The sequence below is a fragment of the Pholcus phalangioides genome, unplaced genomic scaffold (genome assembly GCF_987345545.1).
Source record: "Pholcus phalangioides strain wild (caught in Gottingen) unplaced genomic scaffold, Ppha-v1.0 ptg000017l_1, whole genome shotgun sequence".
Classification (NCBI taxonomy): Eukaryota; Metazoa; Arthropoda; class Arachnida; order Araneae; family Pholcidae; genus Pholcus; species Pholcus phalangioides.
The window spans coordinates 50,587,808-50,612,894 of record NW_028301610.1 but is presented as its reverse complement, the minus strand read 5'-3'; the positions used below and the strand labels follow the sequence as shown (position 1 = coordinate 50,612,894).

At 36.5% G+C, this 25,087-nt stretch overlaps 1 protein-coding gene across 1 annotated transcript in view; it reads left to right on the top strand.

Annotated features, from left to right (window-relative positions):
* The first annotated feature begins 6,782 nt into the window (after positions 1–6,782).
* Positions 6,783–25,087, top strand: part of LOC149074062 (uncharacterized) — a 104,832-nt gene continuing 86,527 nt past the window's right edge. Inside the window, exons 1-2 of the mRNA XM_089246635.1 lie at positions 6,783–6,876; positions 11,392–11,485. Of these exons, the coding sequence (XP_089102761.1) occupies positions 11,396–11,485 (90 nt within the window). The 5' untranslated portion in view covers positions 6,783–6,876; positions 11,392–11,395. The remainder of the gene's footprint in view (positions 6,877–11,391; positions 11,486–25,087) is intronic.

The following is a 25,087-nucleotide window of genomic DNA, read 5'->3' as shown; positions in this document are numbered from 1 at the left end:
ATATCAAAACGCGAAATATATTTCCCTAATGTCGATGGTGGTCCAGAGTCGAACCAGCCTATACTACTGGTGTCACTATCCCGGATGCAACTAGAGTCACGATTTGGGAATTCTCATTGACGAGCGACTTAAGTTTTCTGAACATTGTTCAGCGGTTGTCAAAAAAGCGAATAGAATGCTTGGTCTCATTTTCAAAAAGGTCTCTTCGCGTTCTCCTAAAGTCATTCTTCCGCTTTTTCGAGGCTTAGTTCGTCCTGGACTGGAGTATGCTGTAAGGTTTTGGAGACCATACCTACAGAGGGACATAGACTTGGTTGAAGGGGTGCAGAGAAGAGCTACGCGTGTCCTTATTGGCACACAGGGCTTGAGTTATGAAGAGAGACTTCATTTTTTGAATATGTTTACAGTGGATGAACGCAGGTGTAGAGGAGATATGATCGAAGTAGTCAAAATTTTCAATGGGATGGATAGGATGGACCATGAACTTTTAGTACACCGCCAATCGACTACTTTTACAAGGGGACACCAGTATCGATTGGTGAGGGACAATGCAAGGTTATGGTGTCACAGGGAATTTTTCTCCAATAGGGTTGTTAATAAATGGAATAGCTTACCCCCGGAGGTAGTAAATTGTAACACAATTGACACGTTTAAAAAGAAATACGATAAACATGTTGGGGTAAATCGAGAAGCTATCCATTCTTAGAATAAGACAACCATAAGTATTCTTTATGGGCATTGTATAATATTTTATCATGAGTATATATTGTTTGTAATTTGTGTTAATTGCATTTTTAATTGGGTTGCTGTATTTTTGAAACATATGACAACCATATTTTTATGGGCATCTTTTTATCAGCCACCTCGTTGGGCATTTTGCCTGTTGTGGCGTTGTATTTGTATTTGTATTTGTATTTGTATAAATTATAGTTTTTACAATTTATACCATTGTTTTACGTATCACGTTGCTTTTTATCATGCGCAGTTTTATTTTTTTGGCATGACAAAAAACGACAATTTCTTATTTCTATATAATCATTTGTTTTGACGCAGTTTGGACAAATTCGTCCTTGCGCCAATAAATTGAAAATCCAATCCAATCCAAATGTTATCACGACAGATCAAGGTCGCAATTTCGAAGGTGACATTTCTTAGCTTTGGCCAAATTCATGGGAACGAAAAAAAATAGCACTACTGTCTTTCACCCTTTGCTGTGCTTTACTGTATTTTACTTTGATTTAAGGCCCGTTTACACGAGGCAAGTGCTTTAGTTGGCAACTTAAAATTAAGTTGCCAAGTACGATACAACGTATGCAGACGATAAGGGCCGTTTACACGGCTTTAGTTGGCAAGTACGCAAGTGATTTAGTTGGTAAGTGAATACGAACGGTTCTATTTTTTCCGGTTAAGTAGACCTATGCGCATGCGCACGTGGGCGTTGCCTGCCGCTCTTGGAGGGGTCTTTTTGCTCTCTCACGGAGGGGTTTATTTTGATCTCAAGCGTGAACCTGTTCATGCTCCGTCGTCTCCTGAAGTTTCGCTAGAATTCCGCGGAAATATTGGATGGTGAGGTGGCCAGAGGACACAACCTTCAAGTTTTTTGAAAAAAATATCTTCGCCATGAATGTTTGTTGAACTATAGAAATGAAAATTACCTCAACAAACAAGCTAAAAATTATTCGATGTTGGAAAAAGCTATGGAATATTCTGTCGACGTGATGTCAGGAGTTGAAAAAAATTGAAGAGTCAAAAATATATATCAGGTGTGGAGGATTTATATATTAAAAAATGGAGGGGGGTTTCGAATATTTCTCTCGTCCAGCACGAATTTGCTGCCATCTGTTGTAAAAATACATGATCAAATATTTAACATAAAGATATCATCTCTATAGATTAAATTAAAAAATAATAATTTCGAATAATTTTTATTATTCAATTTTTAACCCTTAGAATTTCCTACGAATGCCAAGAATATTCTCCCATATTTTCGGCTTACATAATTCATAATTTTTCTCCTCTTTCGATTAAAATATCATATAATCGATATTTACAACTTAGAGGAGAAATAGAGAAATCTTATATTTCTTCTCGATGACTTACATAAGTTTATATGTTGTGTATTCTTTTTTCCCCTCTTGAGTAAGTGAAAGTGAATAAATTTATATTCTTTAAAATTCTTTAAAAATTCAAAATTCTCTATTCAAAATTCTTTAAAAAAATATATATAATGTGGCTCTGATCACAGTATTCGTAAGTTCTACCTGATCATCTTCATCCATCGTTACGACAGCTATGAGCTTTAAAAAAAGCACCTCTCTGAATGCCAGATAAATAAAAAATTATTACTATTATTCTCCCGCGCATTGTGCGTCTCTCTCTCCGTGGATTTGAGTAGACTGAAGCGCGCATGCGCTAACTGCGCTCGCCTCCGTAAAAATTATCCAATGAGCGTCTACTTACCACTTATCGTGTGGACACTTTCAAGAAGAATCGGTAAGTTAAAATTAAGTTACCAACTAAAGCACTTGTCTCGTGTAAACGGGCCTTTATTTCGACAGCAACTGTCCCCAGAAAGTTCCTGCCGAAATAAATAAACTGAAAACCACGGACCCCTTTAACCCTTTGTTGTTTAGTGTTCCACTGCATGGAACACCAAAGTTGACTAGCTTCTCACACAAACCGTTAAATTCAATTATAAATGGATAAAAATAGGTTTACCATTTACTTTGAATTTTCCTTTTCAATCATAGATGGCACCACTACACAAGGCAATCCATGATTTTCAGCTGTGACACATTATTTAAAATCCTCGTATTTACAAGAAATTTTGTATATTTTTTCTGATACAAAAAGATTGCTTGAAGAAAAATTTCTATGTTACATCCGTTGACTGTACTCTACACTATTTATTCTACATCATTTTCAGTTTTTTATGCAGGAAACATGCGAAGAATCGTTGAATAAAATAAGGTGTTCCATCAACTGGAACATTGCGCCACTAGCTCGTATCATATTACACAACCGAACGCGATGACGAGAGGAAGCATCTGTGTTCACGTTTTCTGTTTTTCTTTGTCTGGGGGACTATCAGATGCTGTGAGGGAGGGTTGGTTGTCTATAAAAAAAAAATATATATATTATATATTCCATTTGTAGGAAATGTGATCCTCTGGAATTTTGTGGGGAGGTTTCAGGGGGGGATGATTTTATCAGTAGCTCGAGTCATCTTTACTTAGACCTGCACGAATTATTTTGCTCCCGCTGTTGAGTTTCGCTACCGTACAATAATAAGTTTTATATAATTGTGTAGATATATATATATATACAGTCGGCTCCCCGTATTCGCGGTTTCCATATTCGGGGTTTCCGTATTCGCGGTTTTTTTCCTTCATTGGAGATTTTTTTTTCGAATCACTCAGCAATCGTCATTTACGTGTTTTGTTTACAAAATTTGAGTTGTGTGTGTTTAGGATGGCTCATTTTTCAAGTGCTACTGATAATGCTTCGGAAAGACAAAAAAAAGTGAAAGGTTTACAAGAAAAATTGGATATATTGACTATGCTTCGCGAAAGTAAGTCAATTGCTGCTGCTGTGGCCCACCATTACGGAATCAATGAATCTACGGTAATATATATCAAGAAAAATGAATCTGAAATTCGTTCAGCCGTGGCTGTAGCTGCACCTGAGGCAGCGAAAACATTGCATCGCCTACTGGATCCATGTGTTTCTCGTACAGAAAATGCTGTTTTTTGTGAGTACAAGACTACTACAAAAAAGGTGTTCCAATTGATTGTAATATTATAACGGGAAAAGGCGATAACATTTTACGCTTCTATAAAGGGAAGAGCTGGTAAAACGTCTATTTCATCAGAATTTTATGCAAGTAAAAGTTGGTTTCATAGGTTTAAGAAACGATTCAGATTACGCAATGTAAAAATCGCTGGCGAACAAGCCTCTGCCGACCAGGAGGCAGCTAGAAAATTTCCAAAGACTTTGCAGAAAATTATTGAAGAGAAGAGTTAGAAGAGTTATGCACCTCAGCAGGTGTTTAAAGTTGACGAAACTGTACTGTTTTGGAAGAAAATGCCGCAAGAACATTTATCAATCAAGAAGACAAGCGAGTGCCTGGTTTAAAGATAGACTTACCCTATTGTTTTGTGCAAATGCGTATGGGTACATGGTAAAGCCCACCGTAGTTTTCAAATCTGCGAATCCGCGAGCATTGAAGAGAAAGGATGTCAAAGCTTCCAGTATTTTGGATGAACAATAAAAGAGCTTGGACTATGAAAGCACTTTTCCTGGATTAGTTTAAACGGTGTTTCGTTCCGGAAGTCAGGAGATACCTTGAGAGTGGAGACATGTCATTCAAAGTTCTTTTGATACTGGATAATGCTCCTGGACAACAAGATGTCAATGTGTTCAAAGCTGATGGTGTGGAACTCCTTTATATGCCTCCTAATCAACATCTATCATTCAGCCCCTTGATTAGGGATTAAAGCGAACATTCAAGGCTCACTATACACGCCACTCAGTGGAGATGATTGTACACGCAATAGAAGATGCAAATCCATAAAATGTCTTGAAGGTATGGAAGAATTACATCATCACTAATGTCATTACTGTCATAACTAGAGCCGTGGCAGATATTAAGTAAAAGACAAGTTCACCGATGCCTTTATGGTACGTCCTTCACATGCAGAAAAATTAGTAGAGTAGCCTTGTCAACATATTCCAACATACTTGATGATATGAAGAAGAAACATCAAACAGAAATCACAATGTTCTTTCAGAAAACGTCGCCAACAACCGCTGCACCCTCTTTTACATTTCTCTTCTACCTCTGCGTCACCCTGCTCTTCTCATGGCGTTCAATAAACGAGATAAACAAAAAACCCTATGGTTTCGGTTATTCGCGGATTTCCGTATTCGCAGTCACCCCAGGAACGTAACCCCCGCGAATACGGGGGGCCGACTGTATATATATTTTTTTGTGTACATACATAGCTTTTTTTTTCTTTATTGTAAATATAATTGTAGTTCATTTTTTTCTTTATTAATTATTAATCCTTCTGTAAATGGCGCGGAGAGGTCTACCAAGTCTTCCCAAAGCACTGAAAGTGCTTGAGGGGTAGCGAATTCGAGAATGCGGATAGCAGCAATACCGAGGAATACGCTCCTGAACCTTCGAAAAATTTCATGAAGCCAAAAAATAGACTGATTGTAAATATTTTTGAGCATAGGACATGTGTATATATATAAGAACTGCAAATATATATTTCATTATTTCTCTCTCTCTCTCTCTCTCGTAAAAAAATCATATAAACAAGAATTTTTTGGGGGGGGATGGGGTGGGGAGTAGAGTAGCAGGCCTCCCCGTGGTGTACCCTGGGTCATGCTAAATCTGATACATAGGTATAATACAGTGTTTTTTCATTCATATGCAAAAGCTTCGACTCATTTACGCGCTTCACTGCAATGCTCGCTTAGACGCATTTTTCAGAGCTCTAGTGGCGCAGTGTTCTCGCTTATGTAACACCCACAGAATCAAAATGGTAAGTGCAATTTTTACAAAATCGTACCTGCGTACTCCTTTAGGCCGAAGTAGACAGCCTAAAACTTTTTTTTTGTTGAAATTCCAACTTTAAAGGGTAGTGCGCAGTAAAGGGTTAAAAAGTAATATTCTGCATATGGCAATGTGAAAACAATAAGTTAATTGTTTCCTCTCATCCAAGCTCACGGATCTCCCCCCCCCCCACTCGAAATGTCTCCAAGGACCCTCGTGTGTGTAAAATTCATCTCCGGAAAATTCACCGACAACAATTTCCCGCCACACAATTTACCGAAAAGAAAATTTACCGCTGGGAAAATTCACGAACATAACAATTCACAGCTAAGCAAATTCACTAACAAACAATTCATCGATAAAGTGGCGTAGTTAGTGGGTGGATTAATAGGTGACTGAGCCAGAGAGTTATAGAGTGAACAGGTGAGCAAATGAGTCGATGATTGAGCAAGTGACAAATGAGTACGTGAGTGAGTGAACAGATGAGTAAGTGAGTCGGAGTTGGTGAGTAAGAAAATGAGTAGGTAAATGACTGAGTCACTCATATGGTCACTCACTCAATCGTTTACTCTCTAAATCGCTCGCTCACTTGGTCACTCACTCAATGGAGACGATTTGTTATTGGTGGTTTTTCTTAGTGGTGATGCTCCCGTCGGTGAATCTTCCGTAAATCGAGGACTTCTGATAAAAGACCACTGCTTTTAATTAAGTAAATGACCTTTTTGACTCCCTCAACCTGAATCGGAGTTTATGAATAAAAAGAATTGCAAGTAATGGAGGAAAGAGAGGGTGGGGTGAAAAGCATCCGGTTTGCAAAATTTAAAATATACTTTACTCATTATACTGACTTATATAAGTCATTAAAATAATACGTTGTTGAAAAAATAACCACAGTATGAAAGTGATGAAATGAAAACGATGCTGGGCTATGTCTGGTTTATTAATATCAGCTACAGTATCAAAGCCCTCAAAATTCCTCCCGCAACACAATCTGGCCACAATATCCTCCAAGCCAAATTGATAGTTCTGTAAAATATTAGCTGAGAATACTGAATATTCTTATTGAAAATGAAGTCGGGATGGCTAAAGATGAGGAAAAAATACGAGAATGTATCTTAAAAAATGAGTCACATGGCCATGCCGGTTATGGTCACTATTATTTCGACCTTGTTTGCTTATTCGGTTATTTTTGCATCATGACCAAATATCGAAAAAAAACATACAAATGTTTGTGGCAACACAAGAAAGGAATGAAGTTTTTTCGCGCTCTTTTATCGACTGTGTTGTAAACAAACGTGTGTTCAATTGACCAGGTAAACATTTTAAATGAGTAATATCTTGATCGATTAATCACAGTACTTTGTGTTTTTAACATGCTCTGTAATTAAGTAGTTTCTTTTTTATGAAATTCGACTATAACTATAAAGTACATCTGGCTATTTCTCAAATGTTTTTGTTCTTGCTCTTTCTTCCAGTGAAATGTATTTTCTTCTCCCTAATGTGAGAATCCACCAAAAGTGAAAGTGGGTCCCTCTCAGGGACGTCATTTCAACTTTTTCCGGGGGGGGGGCACATGTACCCAATGTATGTATATATATATATATATATATACCATTTTTAGTGTATTTTCAAAAGCCAGCCCCCCCCCCCCTTGAATGACGGGCCTGGTCCCTCTTTAAAAAAAAATTATTTTGAAAAAAGCTATGCCCTCCTCCCATAATTCACTGGTATCTCTATGGATTTTCTTCCATTATGCTCCAGGTCTTTGATCACCTGCTTATATTTCTTCGTTGAGACTGAGGGGTGGGTCATGTTCTGGGTAAGAGAAGAAGGTATCTGTGAATCAAGTATAATTCATTTCTAAAAACATGTTCTATCCAAAAAGGTTCATTTAATTTCATTGTAAAAATTAAAAAAAAAAAGGTTTTTGGTTTAAATTCATACTTATAATAAATTCATTTATTGTTGAATAAAATAATTTTTTAAACTAAACCTTTTCATGTTCAGATTCTTAGAAAAGTGTTCAAATTCCAAATAATTAAAAGAATAATTAATTTAACTTTTAATTGATCTATAAATATTTCTTATGATGCAACAAAGGCAAACTTTTACAATCTGATATATTTTTGCATAAAAAATTATTTTGTATTTGATAAATCCAGATATTATTAATCATATATATAGATGTATTTTGAAGTTTTTTTTTAACATGCTTAATTATAAAGTTATTTTACCAAAACAGTGTTAAATTTTTTTAAATTACTTTAATTTTTACAGCATATATTTTAGTAAACATATTTAATATATATTATAAATATGAATTGGTTATACTGGTGTGGCAAAAAATTCTACATTAATACAGGCCTATAGATTTTTCCCAAGAAATAATTTAAAATTGCTGATAAAACTTGCTGGAACTAGCAGCTTGGAACTAGCAAATCGATTCAATGCCCATTTTAAAGATATCAACAATGGGTTATCTAGCCTTTAACGATACTAATGAATTCAAAAATTATTTATATCGAACTGTGTAAGTTCTTTTGTTTTGTTTGATGTAGATAATACTGAGGTCCTAAATAATCTAAACAGCTTCTACAAGAAATCTACGCCTGACTACGATGGTAGCAGTTATATCTTATTAAAGAATATGCACGAAATAATGTTGAATTTCTAACAAAATTTATTAATACATCTTTTTATTCAGCCACATTTCCTGATTCCTTAAAACGAGCAACTATCACTCCTATCTAAAAATCTGGAGAGAAAAATTCCCTTCACAATTACAGACCTATATCGATTCTCCCAATTTTTTCCAGAGTTATAGAAAACATTTTATCATCTAGAATTTATAAATTCCTTAACCTAACAAACTTCTTTGCTGAAAATAAATATTGTTATATAAAAGGATGTGGTACTGAAAACGCTGTATTGAACTTCTCTAAATTTGTTTAATAACAATATTGACAGCTGCAAATTTACTTTGGCCATATTTTTAGACATCTCAAAAGCTTATGACAATGTAAATCACTCAATTCTCATTAAGAAACTCAGTTCTGCTGGAATCAGAGGTAATACATTGAACTGGTTCACTTCATACCTAACCGATCGTAAACAAAGAGTTAAAATCAAAAACACTCTAAGTGACTATATCACTATACAGAGAGGAGTTTTCCAGGGATCAAATTTAGCCCCCTTACTTTTTATAATATTCATAAACAACTTGTGTAAACTAAATATTCATGGTACGATGATTACTTACGCCGATGATTCAGTTCTGTTATATTTTTCTAATGATTTTAATACACTAACAACTAAAATAAACCAAGACCTGTGCTTAATCATAAAATGGTTTCTACCTAATGATTTAACCCTAAATCTTTCAAAGACTAGTCATTCATTTAAACTTTATTTACTCTGAAATTGATTTTTTAATCTAAAATTCCATAGTCCAAATATATCTGATGAACCTTGACTATTCCTGCCAAAAAATTCAACAGGTACAAAATATCAAATATCTCAAACTTCACATTAGTAGCAATTTAAAATGGAAACTTCATCCACTGGAAATAGCTAAAAAACTATGTTTTATTGTATATGAATTCTGTTATCTTAAACAAAAGGTAACAGCAAAATTTCTGAGAGAAATTATATATATATATATATATATAGTCTCATCATCTGGGGAGGCGATTACAAGACAAATCTGCAGCCTATTTGTTCTATTCAAAACAGATGTTTCAAAACTATTTACAGTGCTCACACTCAAATCTCAGTTTATAGAAATTTAAATCTACTCCCCATAAGACATAACGCCATCTACTGAATCATACTCTACATATATCGTAAATAAATCAATATGCACTCAAAGAGAGTCCATATCACTGAGAAGACGAAAGAAATTTACTGCATACCTTCATTTAGAAAAGAAATATTTTGCAAACATTTTTACTACCTTGCTCCTAAACTATTTAATGCTTTACCGTTGGTAATACAGAATTTATCTAGGTTTGCATCATTTAAAAGATCAGTTTTTGAATTTCTAATGGCAATAGATGTATAGATATTGATGTATATTTTCAATTATAGAAGCAAATTATATTATCAATACGCCTGTAGTTGTCTCATATCATTTTTTATTGTATCAAATGCTACTGTTGTATGAACATGTATTTCAATATAATTGTTACAAAAATTTATCCAAAATCATTTTATTATTTAACTTTATTTTTTATTATAACTTTTGCATTATTTTTTTTTTTTGTTTCTTTCGTCTTTACTCTTAATTAGTTGCTCTGTACAGACTTAGGCCTCTAGACGACAAACATTGAGATTTGACAGTTTTATGAGTTATTTAACTTTGTAAACATAAATTTTTGGAATATCGAAAAAAGTGTATTTTTTGGTGGTTCCATCAAATGGCAGCACTACAAAATTTGTTAATTGTGACAGTACCCAATTGTCTGGGGAAAATATGCTGTAAAAATTGTGTGTATGTTATGTTTTTTTTTCTTTTTTGACACAAAATAAAGTGTTCTGGACTCTGCTACGATGCTGGGCTAGAAGAGATCTCTGCAATGGGATAAGTCCAGTGGCAAAGTTCTGGCGTTCAGTGGTTCCGTCAAATGGGGTGACTTGGTGACTAGGGTACATGCTCTAAATTTTTTATTTTAGATGATGCTCATTCATAGCCACTATGAATGAATCAGAGGCGTGGTTCCAGGTCCAGCTGCAAGAGAGCCTATATGAGTGAAAATTCTGCCCAAATCTCTCATAATTATTCTGTTTTTTTTTACTTTTTATGCCTACTTTTAGCATAACCTGTGTTTTAAGGGTTCATGAAACCACTAAAAAACCTTGTTCACAGAGCTTAGTGGTTACAGTCTTGATAAAAGTTTTCTTTGGTAGAGGTATACTTATTGTTTCATAGTGGATGATAAGTTATCATCTAATCAAATCAATTAGTCAGTTAATGGTTGTATGATTAGTGAAATGTTTAAGAATTACGGGGTGACTTGGGGACAGTATTTTCTGTTAGTTTCTCCAGGGAAAGGAGTATTCATTGATGACCTGGATCGTCTAAACCCTGAAGAGGTTTCAATTAATAGTACTAATCATAGCAGAACCAAAAATAAATACACATAAGGGACAGAAAAGTGAACACAGCTTTTTCATGCCAGAAGATTGAAATCAATGTCCTACACCACAAAAGATGAAAGATTGTTCTAACTCCTACAACAAGAACAGTTTGATGAAGAACAAAGTAGACCTGACATCAAAGTTGGGAATTTTATTTCAATCAAACATAAAGGGAAGAAAATACCCAGGTCAGATTACTGAAATTTTTTATGATGAATATCATGTAACTATCATGGGGAAAAAATGGTAAATATTGGAAGTTGGAGCTGAAAGGTGAGAATTGGTATTCATCTCTGTATTGAGAAAGATGAACTCTCCAAAACACAGGCATGTTACTAGACAGATTTACATTGTAGACATAAAAGAATAATTTCCAGTAATCTAAATGCAGTAGAATCCAGACTATCCGGCCTAATGTGGCAGAAGGGCAGGCAAGATAAAAGAAGTGGGATAGGCTGTAATTGTGTAAATTCTCACTTCCTACCCCCTGATACCATCAAAAACACCAATTTAATACCAAAAACCAGTAGTAGCATAAAATTGGTAGCACATGATGGTATTGGTAGCTTCTCATAATGTAACAATGATCCCTGTACTGTAATATTTTTCCCTAGTTGAGACATATTTATTTCCCTGTCTATTATAATTTTTTGAATAGTATTCTTATTTGTTTTTGTTTTTTTTTAATTCAGAGAGATGTCACAAAAAAGTATTTTGGCATTTTTGAAGCAGTCATCACCGAATCCCAAAAGAAAATTGGTTGAAGATTCTTCTTTTGAAATCCAGGTAAGCTAAATGATCTGATCTGAATAACAGTGTAATGATGCATAAGTTTACTTGAAACATTATAAACATTTAGTCAGAAAGTGTCATTAAGATTTTGAATTCAAAAGAAAAACTCAATGTATTAGTTAATTAAGTGGGCCTTTGAAATGATTTTTCTCACATCAGGTACAGTTCATGCTGCATATTAGAATTGCTTTTTATGGTTTGGGTATTGTTATCATATTCACAAAATATAGACCAGTTGTTTACTTTAAAAATTAGGAAACAGTCAGGTAACCAGCTAAATTACTTCTTTTCATCCAAAAGTCTGTTCTAATGAGAGCTTGCAATAGCGGGAAAAAACTACCATTATGACAGATTTCTGTAGCAGCTATAAAACTTTGAGGCTAATAGCCTACTTGATCCATCAACAAAAGCAGACTTCTGTGCAATTTTAGATGTCTTGCAAATTGAGTAGTATGCAATGAAACCTCTCTAAGACAGTCACTTGGAGTTCTGTAAAAAAGCAGCCATCTGTAGAGGTGACATTGTTAAATAGAAGTTTCATGATTGTAGACTGGAAAAAAAATTTCAGGAGGCATGTCAAAATAAAACAGTTTTCAATGTCACAAAAAAAATCTTGTGTTCAATTTATTTACAATGCCCAAAAAACTTGGTGCTTACCCCTTAAATATAGACTCTTGCTAATCTGGCACATATCAGACCAGAGTATGCCAGATTAACAAATTCGCCAGATTACTGGAAGTTGATTTGAAAAGCCCATTTGAATAATATAAACTTTTGCACTCAGACATGCAGTGAAATGTTTTCCTCTTCTATGATTGAAAAAAACTCGTAAAAACACTGGATCACTGAACGGGCCACATTATCAAATTTTTTTTGTACATAGCTTGCGGTGAAGTCTTATGTTGTTTTATAAGTGGCACTGGTGGTACTGGGAAGAGCTTCTTAATTAACTTTAAAGTCTGGGTCCAAACTCTCACTTGCATAAGAAAGTGGGTATCATTGTCCAACAGGAATGGCTTAACAATTCACAGACTGTTACAATTGCCTGTGGAACATAAGCAAACTCCAACGTATAAACCACTCTTATATGTCGTGCTTCAAGTTCTGAGATCTGATTTAAAAGATGTGGTGTTGTTTATAATAGACAAAGTTTCGATGATTTTGAATGTCATTTTAACATACATCCATCTGAAATATTCAACACCAGTGACGAAGAAGGTGGGTGGTTCAGCAATAAACATATTTTAGTTTAGAACTTTTACAACTGCCTCCTGTTAGAGAAAAATCCCCTTTTGAGAAGTTATCCAATGCTGAACTGAGCATGCTCTTGGGATCACTGAGTATTCCAAATGTGTGGGCTGAACTACTCACTTATGACGAACTTACCCAAAATATGAAGCAACTCAATGATTTCACTTTTATTGAGATGCTGAAAAGGATAAGGGTTGGGGTAACCACAGAAATAGATTGTGGTGTTTTACCCAGCAGATTAATTCCTCTACATTCCAACTCAAACCAAGGCAGATTATTCAAATACACTCATGTCCATAAATTAAGGATAATGCCAGCTCCGGCAAATAAAGGTTCAGAAACAAAACAAACGTTACTTATTCATAAAGCCCATTTATTAAACAAAAGATAAAGAACAAAAACGATGGTGTATGTATGATACCAATCATAAAAACTACGATTCTTGCTCCCTGGAGCAATTGTAAAAAATATCTCCTTTACAAAAATTTTCTATTGCATGGTTGGTATGATGGTTAATACATTGTATGTCTCCCATGCGATGAAATACAGTCCGTACAACGCCTAGGCATGCTGAGTATCAAATTATTGATCTGATCTTGGGGAAGATCACTCCACTCAGCAAGCAATGCTCTCCGAAATTCCGGTACACATGTAGGAGGTGGTTGACGGGCTGCAACTCGTCGGCCAAGCATGTCCCACACATGCTCTATCGGATTCAAGTCAGGTGAGAATGCTGGCCATTCCATACGGGTTATATACTCAGATTCAAGGCATTCGTTTACAATGTTTTGCTCGGTGAGGACGGGCGTTGTCATCCATAAACACAAATTCTGCGCCCATGACACCCCTAAACAAACATACATGTTGTTCCAGAATGATGTCCCGATAAATTTGGGCTTTCATGGTTCCGGTTTGAACATGCAGATCTGTTCTGGAACCCAGTATAATTCCACCCCAAACAAGCAATGCTGCACCACCGTAACGGTGTCGTTCAATGATGTTGTCTTGGTGGTAACGGGTACCTGGCGTTCTCCGTATGAAAGTCAGACGTGAATCAGACTGCAAGCTAAACCTGGACTCGTCGGAAAACATCACACAAGCCCACTGTGACGATGTCCACATTGCATGTTCTCTACTCCAGGCTAATCGCTGCCGACAGTGAGTTGCCGTGAGCGGAACACATCTGACAGGCCTGCGAGCATATAGACCAATATCTGCACCAAATGGGGCAGTCCCAAATGTCTGTAAACGATTTGCCTTGAAACTGTGGTACCCGTGGCTGCAGATAGCTGATGAGACAGGTCGGATGCTGTGCTCCATCTGCTTCTTTTGGCAGTTACTGCCAAATACCGGTCTTCATTCAGCGTTGTAACTCGGGGGCGACCTGTACTGTAACGTCTACTGACATTTCCGTTATCTTGGAATCGTTGCCAAAGCCTAGAGATGACACTTTGGGCAATTACAAGTTCCTCGGATACTTCCATCTGAGTACGCCCACATTCCAGGCGGCCGATAATTCTACCACGTAAAAAATCATCCACATGCGTCCTCTGTGTCATAACTATTCGCTTATGGCACTGAGCGCCTTACAGAACTCTTGTGAACAATTTTACTTCTTTGCTGCCATTCCTTATATACCCCCCTCTTACTCTCGTCATTGGGACGTACTATCGGCATCATCTGGTGGCTTCCTGAAATTTGCATATCATTCTTGCAGATGTGTGTGATAATTCTACAGGTGAAATTTTTACTTTAGATTTCGATTTCCGTGCGATTCTGAATTATCCTTAATTTATGGACATGAGTGTATCTCAGTATCTCTCTAAACTTCCCGAAGATACAGTTTGTTTACTGCCAACAAGAAATATGTGCCAGCAATTAAACACTGTCATGTTAAAAGTGATTCCTCGCCCAGAAATAAAACTTACAGCAGTAGATAGTATAAATTGCCCCAAATATCTTTCCAAAAGAGTTTATGAATGTATAAAAAAATATGTGAAGATGACGCTTTTCCATGGCAGCTGGACTAGAGGAGACGATAGTGATAAAAGTAGGAGTAAGAGTGATGTTGAAAAGGAATATTGATGTGAGTTTGGGCTAAGTAAATGGTTCTATTGGTGTTGTGCGAGAAATGAAACTAGACCCTGAAAATAAGAAAAAGGTTGAAAGGATAGCAATAAAATTCAGTAATGAACTTGTGCTCCAGTTAACTAAATTTAAAATAATTAATAGGGCATATGTCGATCGGGAACAATGCCCAATATGTGTGACGTACGCTATAACTATACATAACAGTCAAGGCTTTAGATTGAACAGTGCACTGATAGACATAGGATCTTTGGTATTCTTGTGTGGCTAAGCTTACATAGCGCTGTCAAGAATAAAAAATCTGAGCGGACTGCATCTAATTAATATTTGCTACAGTAGTGTCAACGCTCAAGAGTTTGCCATAAGTGAGTATAATCATCTCAGATGCACGTACCAACTATATTTGTCCAAAATAATTCATTCAAAGCCAACCAGAAGCACCAATAGGGTTCTGGCTGTGCAGTGGAAGAACAGAAGTGCAACAACATATCAGTGTCGGCCTATGTCATGGTAATAATGTGAGTGTGCTTTCAATTCACCAAAGTTTGCAATCTGACCACTGCACATAACATTTTGGGGTATCCCAAAGCCAAATGTTGCAAGAGTTATAGTAGTGTTCACCTGTTAGGTGAACATGGCGACCGGGTGTCTTGTCATGTTGTTATTGTCAAAATGGTTCTTCAGCAGCTGCTTTGCTGGTGTTGCAATGTTGTGCATCTTGATAAAAGTTATGCTATCCACCAGGGTTGTTTCAAAAAATCAAATAAAAGTGGCCTAAATATCATTTTTTTCCTTGAAAAATATCATATTGGTTCATTATTAGCCAAAATTTTTCATTTTTACCACATTTTATATTCTTGGGGTACATTCTGATGGTATATCTTTAAATGGCATAAGATGGTATAAGTGGTTTTTTTCAAAAAGTCTCATAAAAGTGGCCTGAATATATATATATTTTTTCCATGTGAAGTACACTGGTGAAATAAATTAAGAGAATTTGCATATTTTATCGAATTTCATGAAAAGAACTGAACTGAATGTAAAACCACTGCTTCTAGACAAAATGCAGATCTTGTATGTCAAATACATAAGCGTACACATGTGTGTAGGCAGAGCCAGTAGAGAAACAGGCTTTATAAGCGTGCGTAAGTTAAGACGCATTTCGTTCGCTAGCACACCTCGGTGAATTTCTTGGTGTTATTTTGCAGCAATCGGTTAATTTCAAATTGTAACAGTAAAAATGAGTAACCACCAACGTTTAGATGATGGAATGAGGTGGCGAATTGTGGGGAGGCTAGAAGCACAGGCCAATCTCAAGTCCAGATTTGTAGAGAGTTCAATTTAATGCCCAGCGTCGTGTGTAACTTATGGAAACAGTTCCAGGATACCGAATCCATCGAGAGAAAGCCTGGGCAAGGTCGTCCAAGAGCCACGACGGCCAGAGAAGATCGCCATTTGTCGATTATGTGTATCAAGGGTGACTGTTTCCAAAAGACTTCATGAGAGAGGGTTGTTTGCAAGAAGACCTGCTGTTTGCGTCCCGCTCACTTCTACAGACAGGAGAATCCGTTTATCATGGTGCAGAGAGCATAGAGATTGGAGTATGGATCAATGGGCAACCGTTCTCTTCACTGATGAGTCCCAGTTCAGCCTAAGCACCGATTCTCGCCGTACGTTCATATGGAGAGAACCAGGGACCCGCTACCTACCCTCCAATGTCCGCGAAATCGACCATTATGGCGGAGGAGGTTCAATGGTCTAGGCAGGCATCATGTTGGATGGCCGCACACCTCTCCATGTCTTTGAAAGAGGCACTGTGACTGGTATGAGGTATAGGGATGAGGTCTTGGAGCCCTATGTTCGCCTTTTCAAGGGTGCAGTTGGCCCTGAGTTCATTTTAATGGACGATAACGCGAGGCCACATAGAGCTCTTCTGCTGGACGATTTTCTGGAGAGTGAGGGTATTCGGCCTATGGATTGGCCAGCCAGATCTCCAGACCTTAACCCTATAGAGCATGTCTGGGACGCTCTGGGGAGGGCAATTGCAACCCCCCTCCGGGAACCATCCAGGGAATGAAAACAGCATTGCTGAACGAGTGGGACCAATTGCCACAGGAAATGATAAACTGCCTTATTCAAGTATGAAATCACGTTGTGAGACCTGTATATCTGTAAGAGGGGACGATACCCCCATTAACCCATTTTTTTTGTTTATTCTGCAACCTCTGTTTCATACCTTCTGACTCCAACGAGTGTTACGCACGATCATGCGTGTGTATTAAAAACATTATTGAATGGTTATTTGTTTTGTATTGAATCAATGTATGTACATATCAAATTTCATTAAAATCGGTACAGTAGTTCTAGAGATAATCGACCAAGTCTGCAAATTCTCTTAATTTCTTACACCAGTATCTTAGATATTTGAAGTTATATACAGAAGCCAAAATTTCTCATTCTTACATTTTCTAACCTTTGGCTACATTCTGATGCTCTATCTTTAGAAAATTCATGAATGAAGATTGCATAACACATCTAAATGTGTAGTGGTGCATTATCTCACAGGTTTCTTTTTCCCTTCACAAAGAAGCATCAACACTAGTGACACCATCATTCTAAGGGGCATAGGTGGTCTTATAATCCAATAAAGACACCAGCTGTCCCTAAAAGCCAAAGACTAGTTCATTTTCTTTACCATTTTCATTTTCTTTCCCATAAGAAGTACCACATCTCGTACCGTATATCTCCCAGTCTTAATATTAAATAGTTGTTTTTTTTATACTTTCACCGTTAAGAGCCCAGTTAATCAAGGTTCTACTGTATAGTAGTAACAGATTTATGAAAAATAATCAGCTATATGCAGGGTACGAAGTACGAAAGCCTGGATAACCAAGCGGAGATCGAGATGTTGTTCGGAAAGAAAATTCACATTCCTCTGTGGGGAATCGAACCACCAATCTCTCACTGTCCGGGCGAGTGTTCTAACCATTGAACTACAGAGGACAGACATTTTCAATCCTTAGAGTATATGTATGAATGCTGAACGGGACTGCACATGTCTGTCCTCTGTAGTTCAATGGTTAGAACACTCGCCCGGACAGTGAGAGATTGGTGGTTCGATTCCATACAGAGGAATGTGAATTTTCTTTCCGAACAACATCTCGATCTCCGCTTGGTTATCCAGGCTTTCGTACTTCATATGAAAAGCGGAGAGTGACATCGTTTCTCTCTATATATGCAGGGTGATTATAATTAAAGTTTTGATTCCAAAATTATACAATGCGTACTGGTCAAAATGACTTAAAAATTTGCATGGATGCTCCTGAAGCAGAAGAAAAAAAGTGCAAAATGTGCAAGTAGATGATGCTGTACTTGGCCAGCAATACAATCTATTTTGTGCTACCACATCATTTCAACACTCCCACAGCATCAGTGTGCAGATAGAAAAACTTCTATCAAGATGTACATTGCAATACCAGCAAAGCAGCTGCTGAAGACCCATTTTGACAATAACAGTATGGCATAACATGGCCAGCCATCAGTTCACCTTACCTTAACCCTTGCAACTTTTGGCTGTGGGGCAGGGTTGGTAAAAAAAATGTTTTTTTTTTTTTTTGGCTTAAACCAGGTTTTTTGGTTTAAACAGTTTTTTTTGTTTAAAATAGCATTAACGTTAAAAACAAAATTTCTAAAAAATCATTCAAACTTCTAATTATTAATTAAAATAAAATGTTTATCAATGTAATTAACATTTATTATTATTAACTATTCCCGTATTAATTAATCAATAAATATTTCTTACATTTTAATAAAAACCAACTTTTGCAATTTAATTATTTTTTGCTTAACTCAATGAATTACTTTGTGTTTGAAAATTCTTTTAATATTATTAACCATATATAATATAAAGATGTTTTCTCCAGTTACTTTCAGTATGCTTAATTAGGAAGCTATTTTGCAAAAACTAATAAAAATTAGGTAAATATAATGTATTTAATAAAGCATAAATAATGCAGATTAATTAGCAATGATTTACGATATACAGGGTGATTATAACTAAAGTTTTGATTTCAAAACACTAAAAAAAGGATGATTGTCAGAATGACTTGGTAAAGGGGAAAAAATACTTAAAAATGTAAAATTAATGACATCATCCAACACGTGGGAAATTTGCTTGTAAAATGGAAACGATAGTCATGGATGGCAAAATGATAACTGAATTATAGCATTTCACGATTTCATAATTCATGCAAACATCACAAAAAAGCAAAGTAATTGAACACAAATAACTACAATTTACTCAAGAAATGTTAAATATGTTGTCCACCGTGTTCTGGCTATGAGGTGAAAGCACAAAAATTCTTGTTCAACAACAGATCAGAGTATGCCATGGTCATGATGTGGATGCACTAGCAATTCACCTGTATTAAACCAAACACGCCTGCACGTTAATATTCCTGAGAAACTGCTAACATATATGGGATGCGCCAGAGATTTCAGTTCATAAAAGTTTGCAATCTGACCACTGTTCATAACATTTTGAGGTACCCCCACAGCCAGAAGTTGCAAGAGTTAAGGTCAAGTGAACCGATGGCCAGCCAGGTGTCGTGCCATCCTGTTATTGTCAAAATGGATCTTCAGCAGCTGCTTTGCTGCTACTGCAATGTGCATTTTGATAGAAGTTGTTCTATTCACACACTGATGCTGTTGAAGTGCCGAAATGATGTTGCACAAAACAGATTATACTGCTGGCCAAGTACTGCATCATCTACTTGCACATTTTGCACTTTTTTTCTTTTGCTTCAGGAGTATCCATGCAAATTTTCAAGTTATTCTGACCAGTACTTATTGTATAGTTTTGGAATCAAAACTTAAATTATAATCACCCTGTATATAGCTGATTATTTTTCATAAATCTGTTACTACTACTATACAGTAGAACCTTGATTAACTGGGCTTAAGCATGAAAGTATAAAAAAAAACTGTTGAATATTAAGGCTGGTTGATATACAGTGGCAGATGTGGTACTTCTTATGGGAAAGAAAATTAAAATGTCTTGAGGTAATGTAACTACTAGTACACTAGTCTTTGTCCTCCAGGGACATCTGGTGTCTTTATTGGATTATAGTACCACCTGCCCCTACCATGATGGTATCACTACTGTTGCTGCTTCTTTGTGAAGAGGAAAAAGAAACCCTGTGAGATAATACACCACTACAAATACAACGCCAGAACAGGCAAAATGCCCAATGAGGTGGCTGAGAAAAAGATGCCCATAAATATATGGATATCATATATTTCAAAAATATAGCAACCCAATTAAAAATGAAATTAACAAAAATTATAATCAATATATACACGTCATAAAATATTATACAATGCCCATAAAGAATACTTATGGTTGTCTTATTCTAAGTATGGATAGCTGCTCGATTTACCCCAATATGTTTATCGTATTTCTTTTTAAACGTGTCAGTTGTGTTACAATTTACTACCTCCGGGGGTAAGCTATTCCATTTATTAACAACCCTATTAGAAAAAAATTCCCTGCGACACCATAGCCTTGCATTGTCCCTCACCAATCGATACTGGTGTCCCCTTGTAAAAGCAGTCTATTGGCGGTGTGCTAAAAGTTCATGGTTCATCCTATCCATCCCATTAAAAATTTTGAACACTTCGATCATATCTCCTCAACACCTGCATTCATCCAATGTAAACATATTCAAAAAATGAAGTCTCTGTTCATAACTCAAGCCCCGTGTGCCAATAAGGACACGCGTAGCTCTTCTCTGCACCCCTTCAACCAAGTCTATGTCCCTCTGTAGGTATGGTCTCCAAAACCTTACAGCATACTCCAGTCGAGGACGAACTAAGTCTCGAAAATGACTTTAGGAGAACGAGAAGAGACCTTTTTGAAAATGAGACCAAGCATTCTATTCGCTTTTTTGACCACCGCTGAACAATGTTCAGAAAACCTAAGCCACTCGTCAATGAGAATTCCCAAATCGGTGACCCTAGTTGCATCCGGGTTAGTGACACCATTCAACTCGTAAGAGAACCGTGGGTTGTTCGAACCAAAATGAGCGACCATGCACTTATCTACGCTAAACGTCATGCTCCATTCATTTGCCCATGCTGTAATTCTGTTTAGGTTGGTCTGGAGCAACTCCCTATCGTTTTGATTCCCGATTACCCCCATTAGCTTCACATCATCTGCGAATTTGCTAGTAATCCCATCGATACCCTGATCGAGTTTATCAATAAAAAGTGAAAAAAGTATGGGCCCAAGGACACTTCCTTGAGGAACTCCACTTATGACGTCTGTCCAACCAGAGAATTCCCCGTTCACCATAACTCGTTGCGACCTATCTCTTAACCACGATTCTATCCAATTCAGCAAGTTGCCCCCAATTCCAATCTCGTGTAAACGCTTCAAGACTTTACCATGTTGGACACGATCGAATGCCTTCTGGAAGTCAAGGCAAACAACATCTACATTTTTGCCCTTACCCAAAGCCTTCGTCACGTGATCATAGAAGCAAAGGAGGTTAGTTACACATGACTTCCCCTTCCTGAACCCATGCTGATTATCCGACAATATATTATTCTTGTCTATCCACTTCACAACCTGCCTTTTGATGATAATTTCCAAAATTTTCGAGAGGGAGCTCGTCAAACTCACTGGACGATAATTGGACACAGCTTCTCCACTACCCTTCTTAAATATCGGAACAGTATTAGCAAGTTTCCAATCCCTTGGGACGATACCCTCAGCAACACTACTCCTGTATCTCTTATTTTTGAAACATGTTTATATAGTTGTAATTGTATAATCTTTAATAGAATTTGTTATGTTATCTTACCTTTTTATAACAACGCACGGTTAATTTAATTAGTCTGTGATATTTTCATTGCTCATAGTCCGGTAAAATGTGCGATCTTGATCACATCGCCATTTTAATTTATTGTTGCCATTCTTATTTTTGTAAAAGTTCCTATAAAAAATCGATTGTCATTTATTTATGTAAATTAGACGTTGTATTTTCCTATTGGCTGTGCTGTGTATTTTTCTGAGATGGTTGGTCCCAGGAGTTGGATCGTTCCGTATTTCCTTTTATAGGTATAAATTCCCGGTGCCACTTCGCATCGTCTCGCATTCGTTCTTGCCTTTCAACTCAAAATACATCACTTTAGGTGAAGGTGGTCGCCTTTGGGTGAGTCATCTGAAGAATGATATAGTTTGTCTCACTGGTGCTATTACATTGCCGGCTGGTTCCGGACCCATCATGCCACATCTCTAGTCAATCGTTGTCGTCCCTGTCATCGTTCATCCGTCCGTCTTATGGTTCCGCATCGCTTCCGATCGTCATTTCCGGCCGTCGAGTTTGCAGCTCTTCCCACTTCGGGTCGTGACCTTCCGACAAGGTCGATGAATGGTTCCGTATCGATCATTGCTTCCGATCATCATCTCAGCCGTTGTTTGCAGCTCTTCCCGCCACGTGAGGTTTCATCTCGGATCGTGGCCTTCCTCCAAGGTCGATAACGTCACGGCACGTGTGATCCGATAAAGATCGCCTAACTCCTGCAGTCGGACTAGATTGATGAGACAACGGACTTGCATTGGTGTACGGTATGAAAATTGAGAAATAATTCTGTTATTCGTAACCTATTTAGTTATTAAAGAATTAATAAATTTACTTTTGTTAAAAACCAGAAATTTCTTTGAAATCATTTGTCTCTCTCCTTTTGTGTATCGATTGCACCGATTTCGCCAGACCAGAATCCTGGGTAGTTATGCTGGGTTGTCGCAAGCTGAGTGCTTCCAACGTGCCGCGAACCGCTTTTGCTGTATGTGATGGAGCATTGACTATTGAACATTGTCAAGGAGCATTTCACGTTGTCATGGGGCATTGCGATTGGAAACAGCTTGTTGACTAACGCCCAATTGCTCTGCGAGTTGTTTTTGTGTCTGTGTAGTATCATCTTTGTCCAACAATGCTTCCAATTCCGCATCTTCTTTTTTTTTTGGCGGTTTTCCATGTTCCTTGTCTGCAACATTGAAGTTGCCACTTTTAAAAAACCGAAACCATCATTCACACGTATCTTGCGATGGAGCATGTTCACCATAAGCTTCTCAAAGTAATCGGTATGATTCAGCAGCAGTTTTCTTCAAATGAAAACAAAAAAATTAATGCTGTCCGCGAATGCTCTTTGTTCAGTATAACTTTCGACATATTGAACACAACAATACAACACTATGCACACACTTTTCCAATTTATCACTCGTGCGCATCTGACACTTGTTGATGACACAACAAAATGGCGCAGTGTCAAATCTTTATAGCACAAACTGCATTGGTCCACCATCTGTTTTCTGAAATCCGCATTTCATACTTGTACACCTGGTAAGATACTTCATATGAAAAAAATATATATATTCAGGTCACTTTTTTTTTTTTATGAGACTTTTTGAAAAAAACCCATTTATACCATCTAAAGATATACCATCAGAATGTACCCGAAGAATATAAAATGTTGTAAGAATTAATTATTTGGGCTAATAATGAATCAATATATTTTTCAAGGGAAAAAATGATATTTAGGCCACTTTTAATCTGATTTTTTGAAAAAAAAACCACTTGGTTAAAACCATGGTTTCAACCAAACAACCCTGCTATGGGGTACCTCAAAATGTTATGAACAGTAATCGGATTGCAAACTTTGGTGAATTGCATGTTTCAGCACATCCCCTATATGTTAGAAGTTCCTCAGGAATATTAACGTGGGGGCACATTTGGTTTAATAAAGGTGAATTGCAAGCGCATCCACATCATGACCATGGCATACTTTGATCTGTTGTTGAACAAGAATTTCTGTGCTTTCACCTCATAGCCAGAACACGGTGGACAACATATTTAACATTTCTTGATTAAGTTATAGTTATTTGTGTGATTACTTCACTTTTTGTGATGTTTTCGTGCATATGTAATCATGCAATGCTATAATTAAGTTATCATTTTGCCATGACTGGCTATTGTTTCCATTCTGCAAGCAAATTTCCCACATGTTGGATGATGTCATTAATTTTACATTTTTAAGTACTTTTTTCTCCTTTACCAAATAAAATTCCATTTCTTCAGGAATATTCATTTCAGTTTTGTAGTCATTCTTTCTTTCAGAGTGTTTTGAAATCAGAACCTTAGTTATAATCACCCTGTATATCCTAAATCATAGCTAATTAATCTGCATTATTTGTGCTTCATTAAATACATTATATTCACCTAATTTTTATTATATTTTTTGCGAAATAGCTTCCTAATTAAGCACACTGAAGTAACCAAAGAAAACAGCTTTATATTATATGATTAATACTAACATTAAGAATTTTGAAACAAAAAATGTAATTCAGAGAGTTAAGCAAAAAATAATTAAATTGCAAAAGTTGGTTTTGTCAAAATGTAAGAAATATTTATTGATTAATTAATATGGGAATAGTGTTAATTACATTAATAAACATTTTATTTTAATTAATTATTAGACCTTTGAATGATTTTTTAAGAAATTTTATTGTTTTAATGTTAATACTATTCAAACCAAAAAACCCTGTTTCTGGTTTTTTTACCCACCCTGCTATTCACAAGGGCTAGACAAATCGAAAAAAAAATTAGCTGCCAGCCAAATTCTTTAGGAACGAAGCATGTTTTTCCCCAAGAAAAACAGTCTTGATTAATTTTTTTTTATACTTTTCCGGGACTTCATCACCCATTCTCATGTTGGAAGACACATTATTACGAAATCAAAAAAAAATTGTCTCATACTTTATTTTAGCAATGATGCATATAAAATTTTAGGTGCCAAAACTAATTTTCTAGTCACCCCGGCATCTGGGATTTGTCCACCCCTGCTATGCACGCACTAATGCTGTTGAAGTGCCGAAATGATATGATTGCACAAAATAGATTATACCGCTGGCCAAGTACAGCGCATCATCTACTTGTACATTTTAAAGTTTTTTTTTCTTTTGCCAAAGAAAATTTCATTGCTTCATGCAATGGACCCATGCAAATTTTCAAGCCATTCTGACCAGTAGTTATTATTTGTGTTTTGGAATCAAAACTTTAATTATAATCACCTTGTATAAAGCTGATTATTTTTTATAAATCACTTACTACTTTACATCCTAACGAAATGGTGACCCAGTCCATATTCCAAGGAATTTCTAACTGAAAATTATTTAGACAGGGATCACCGGCCACT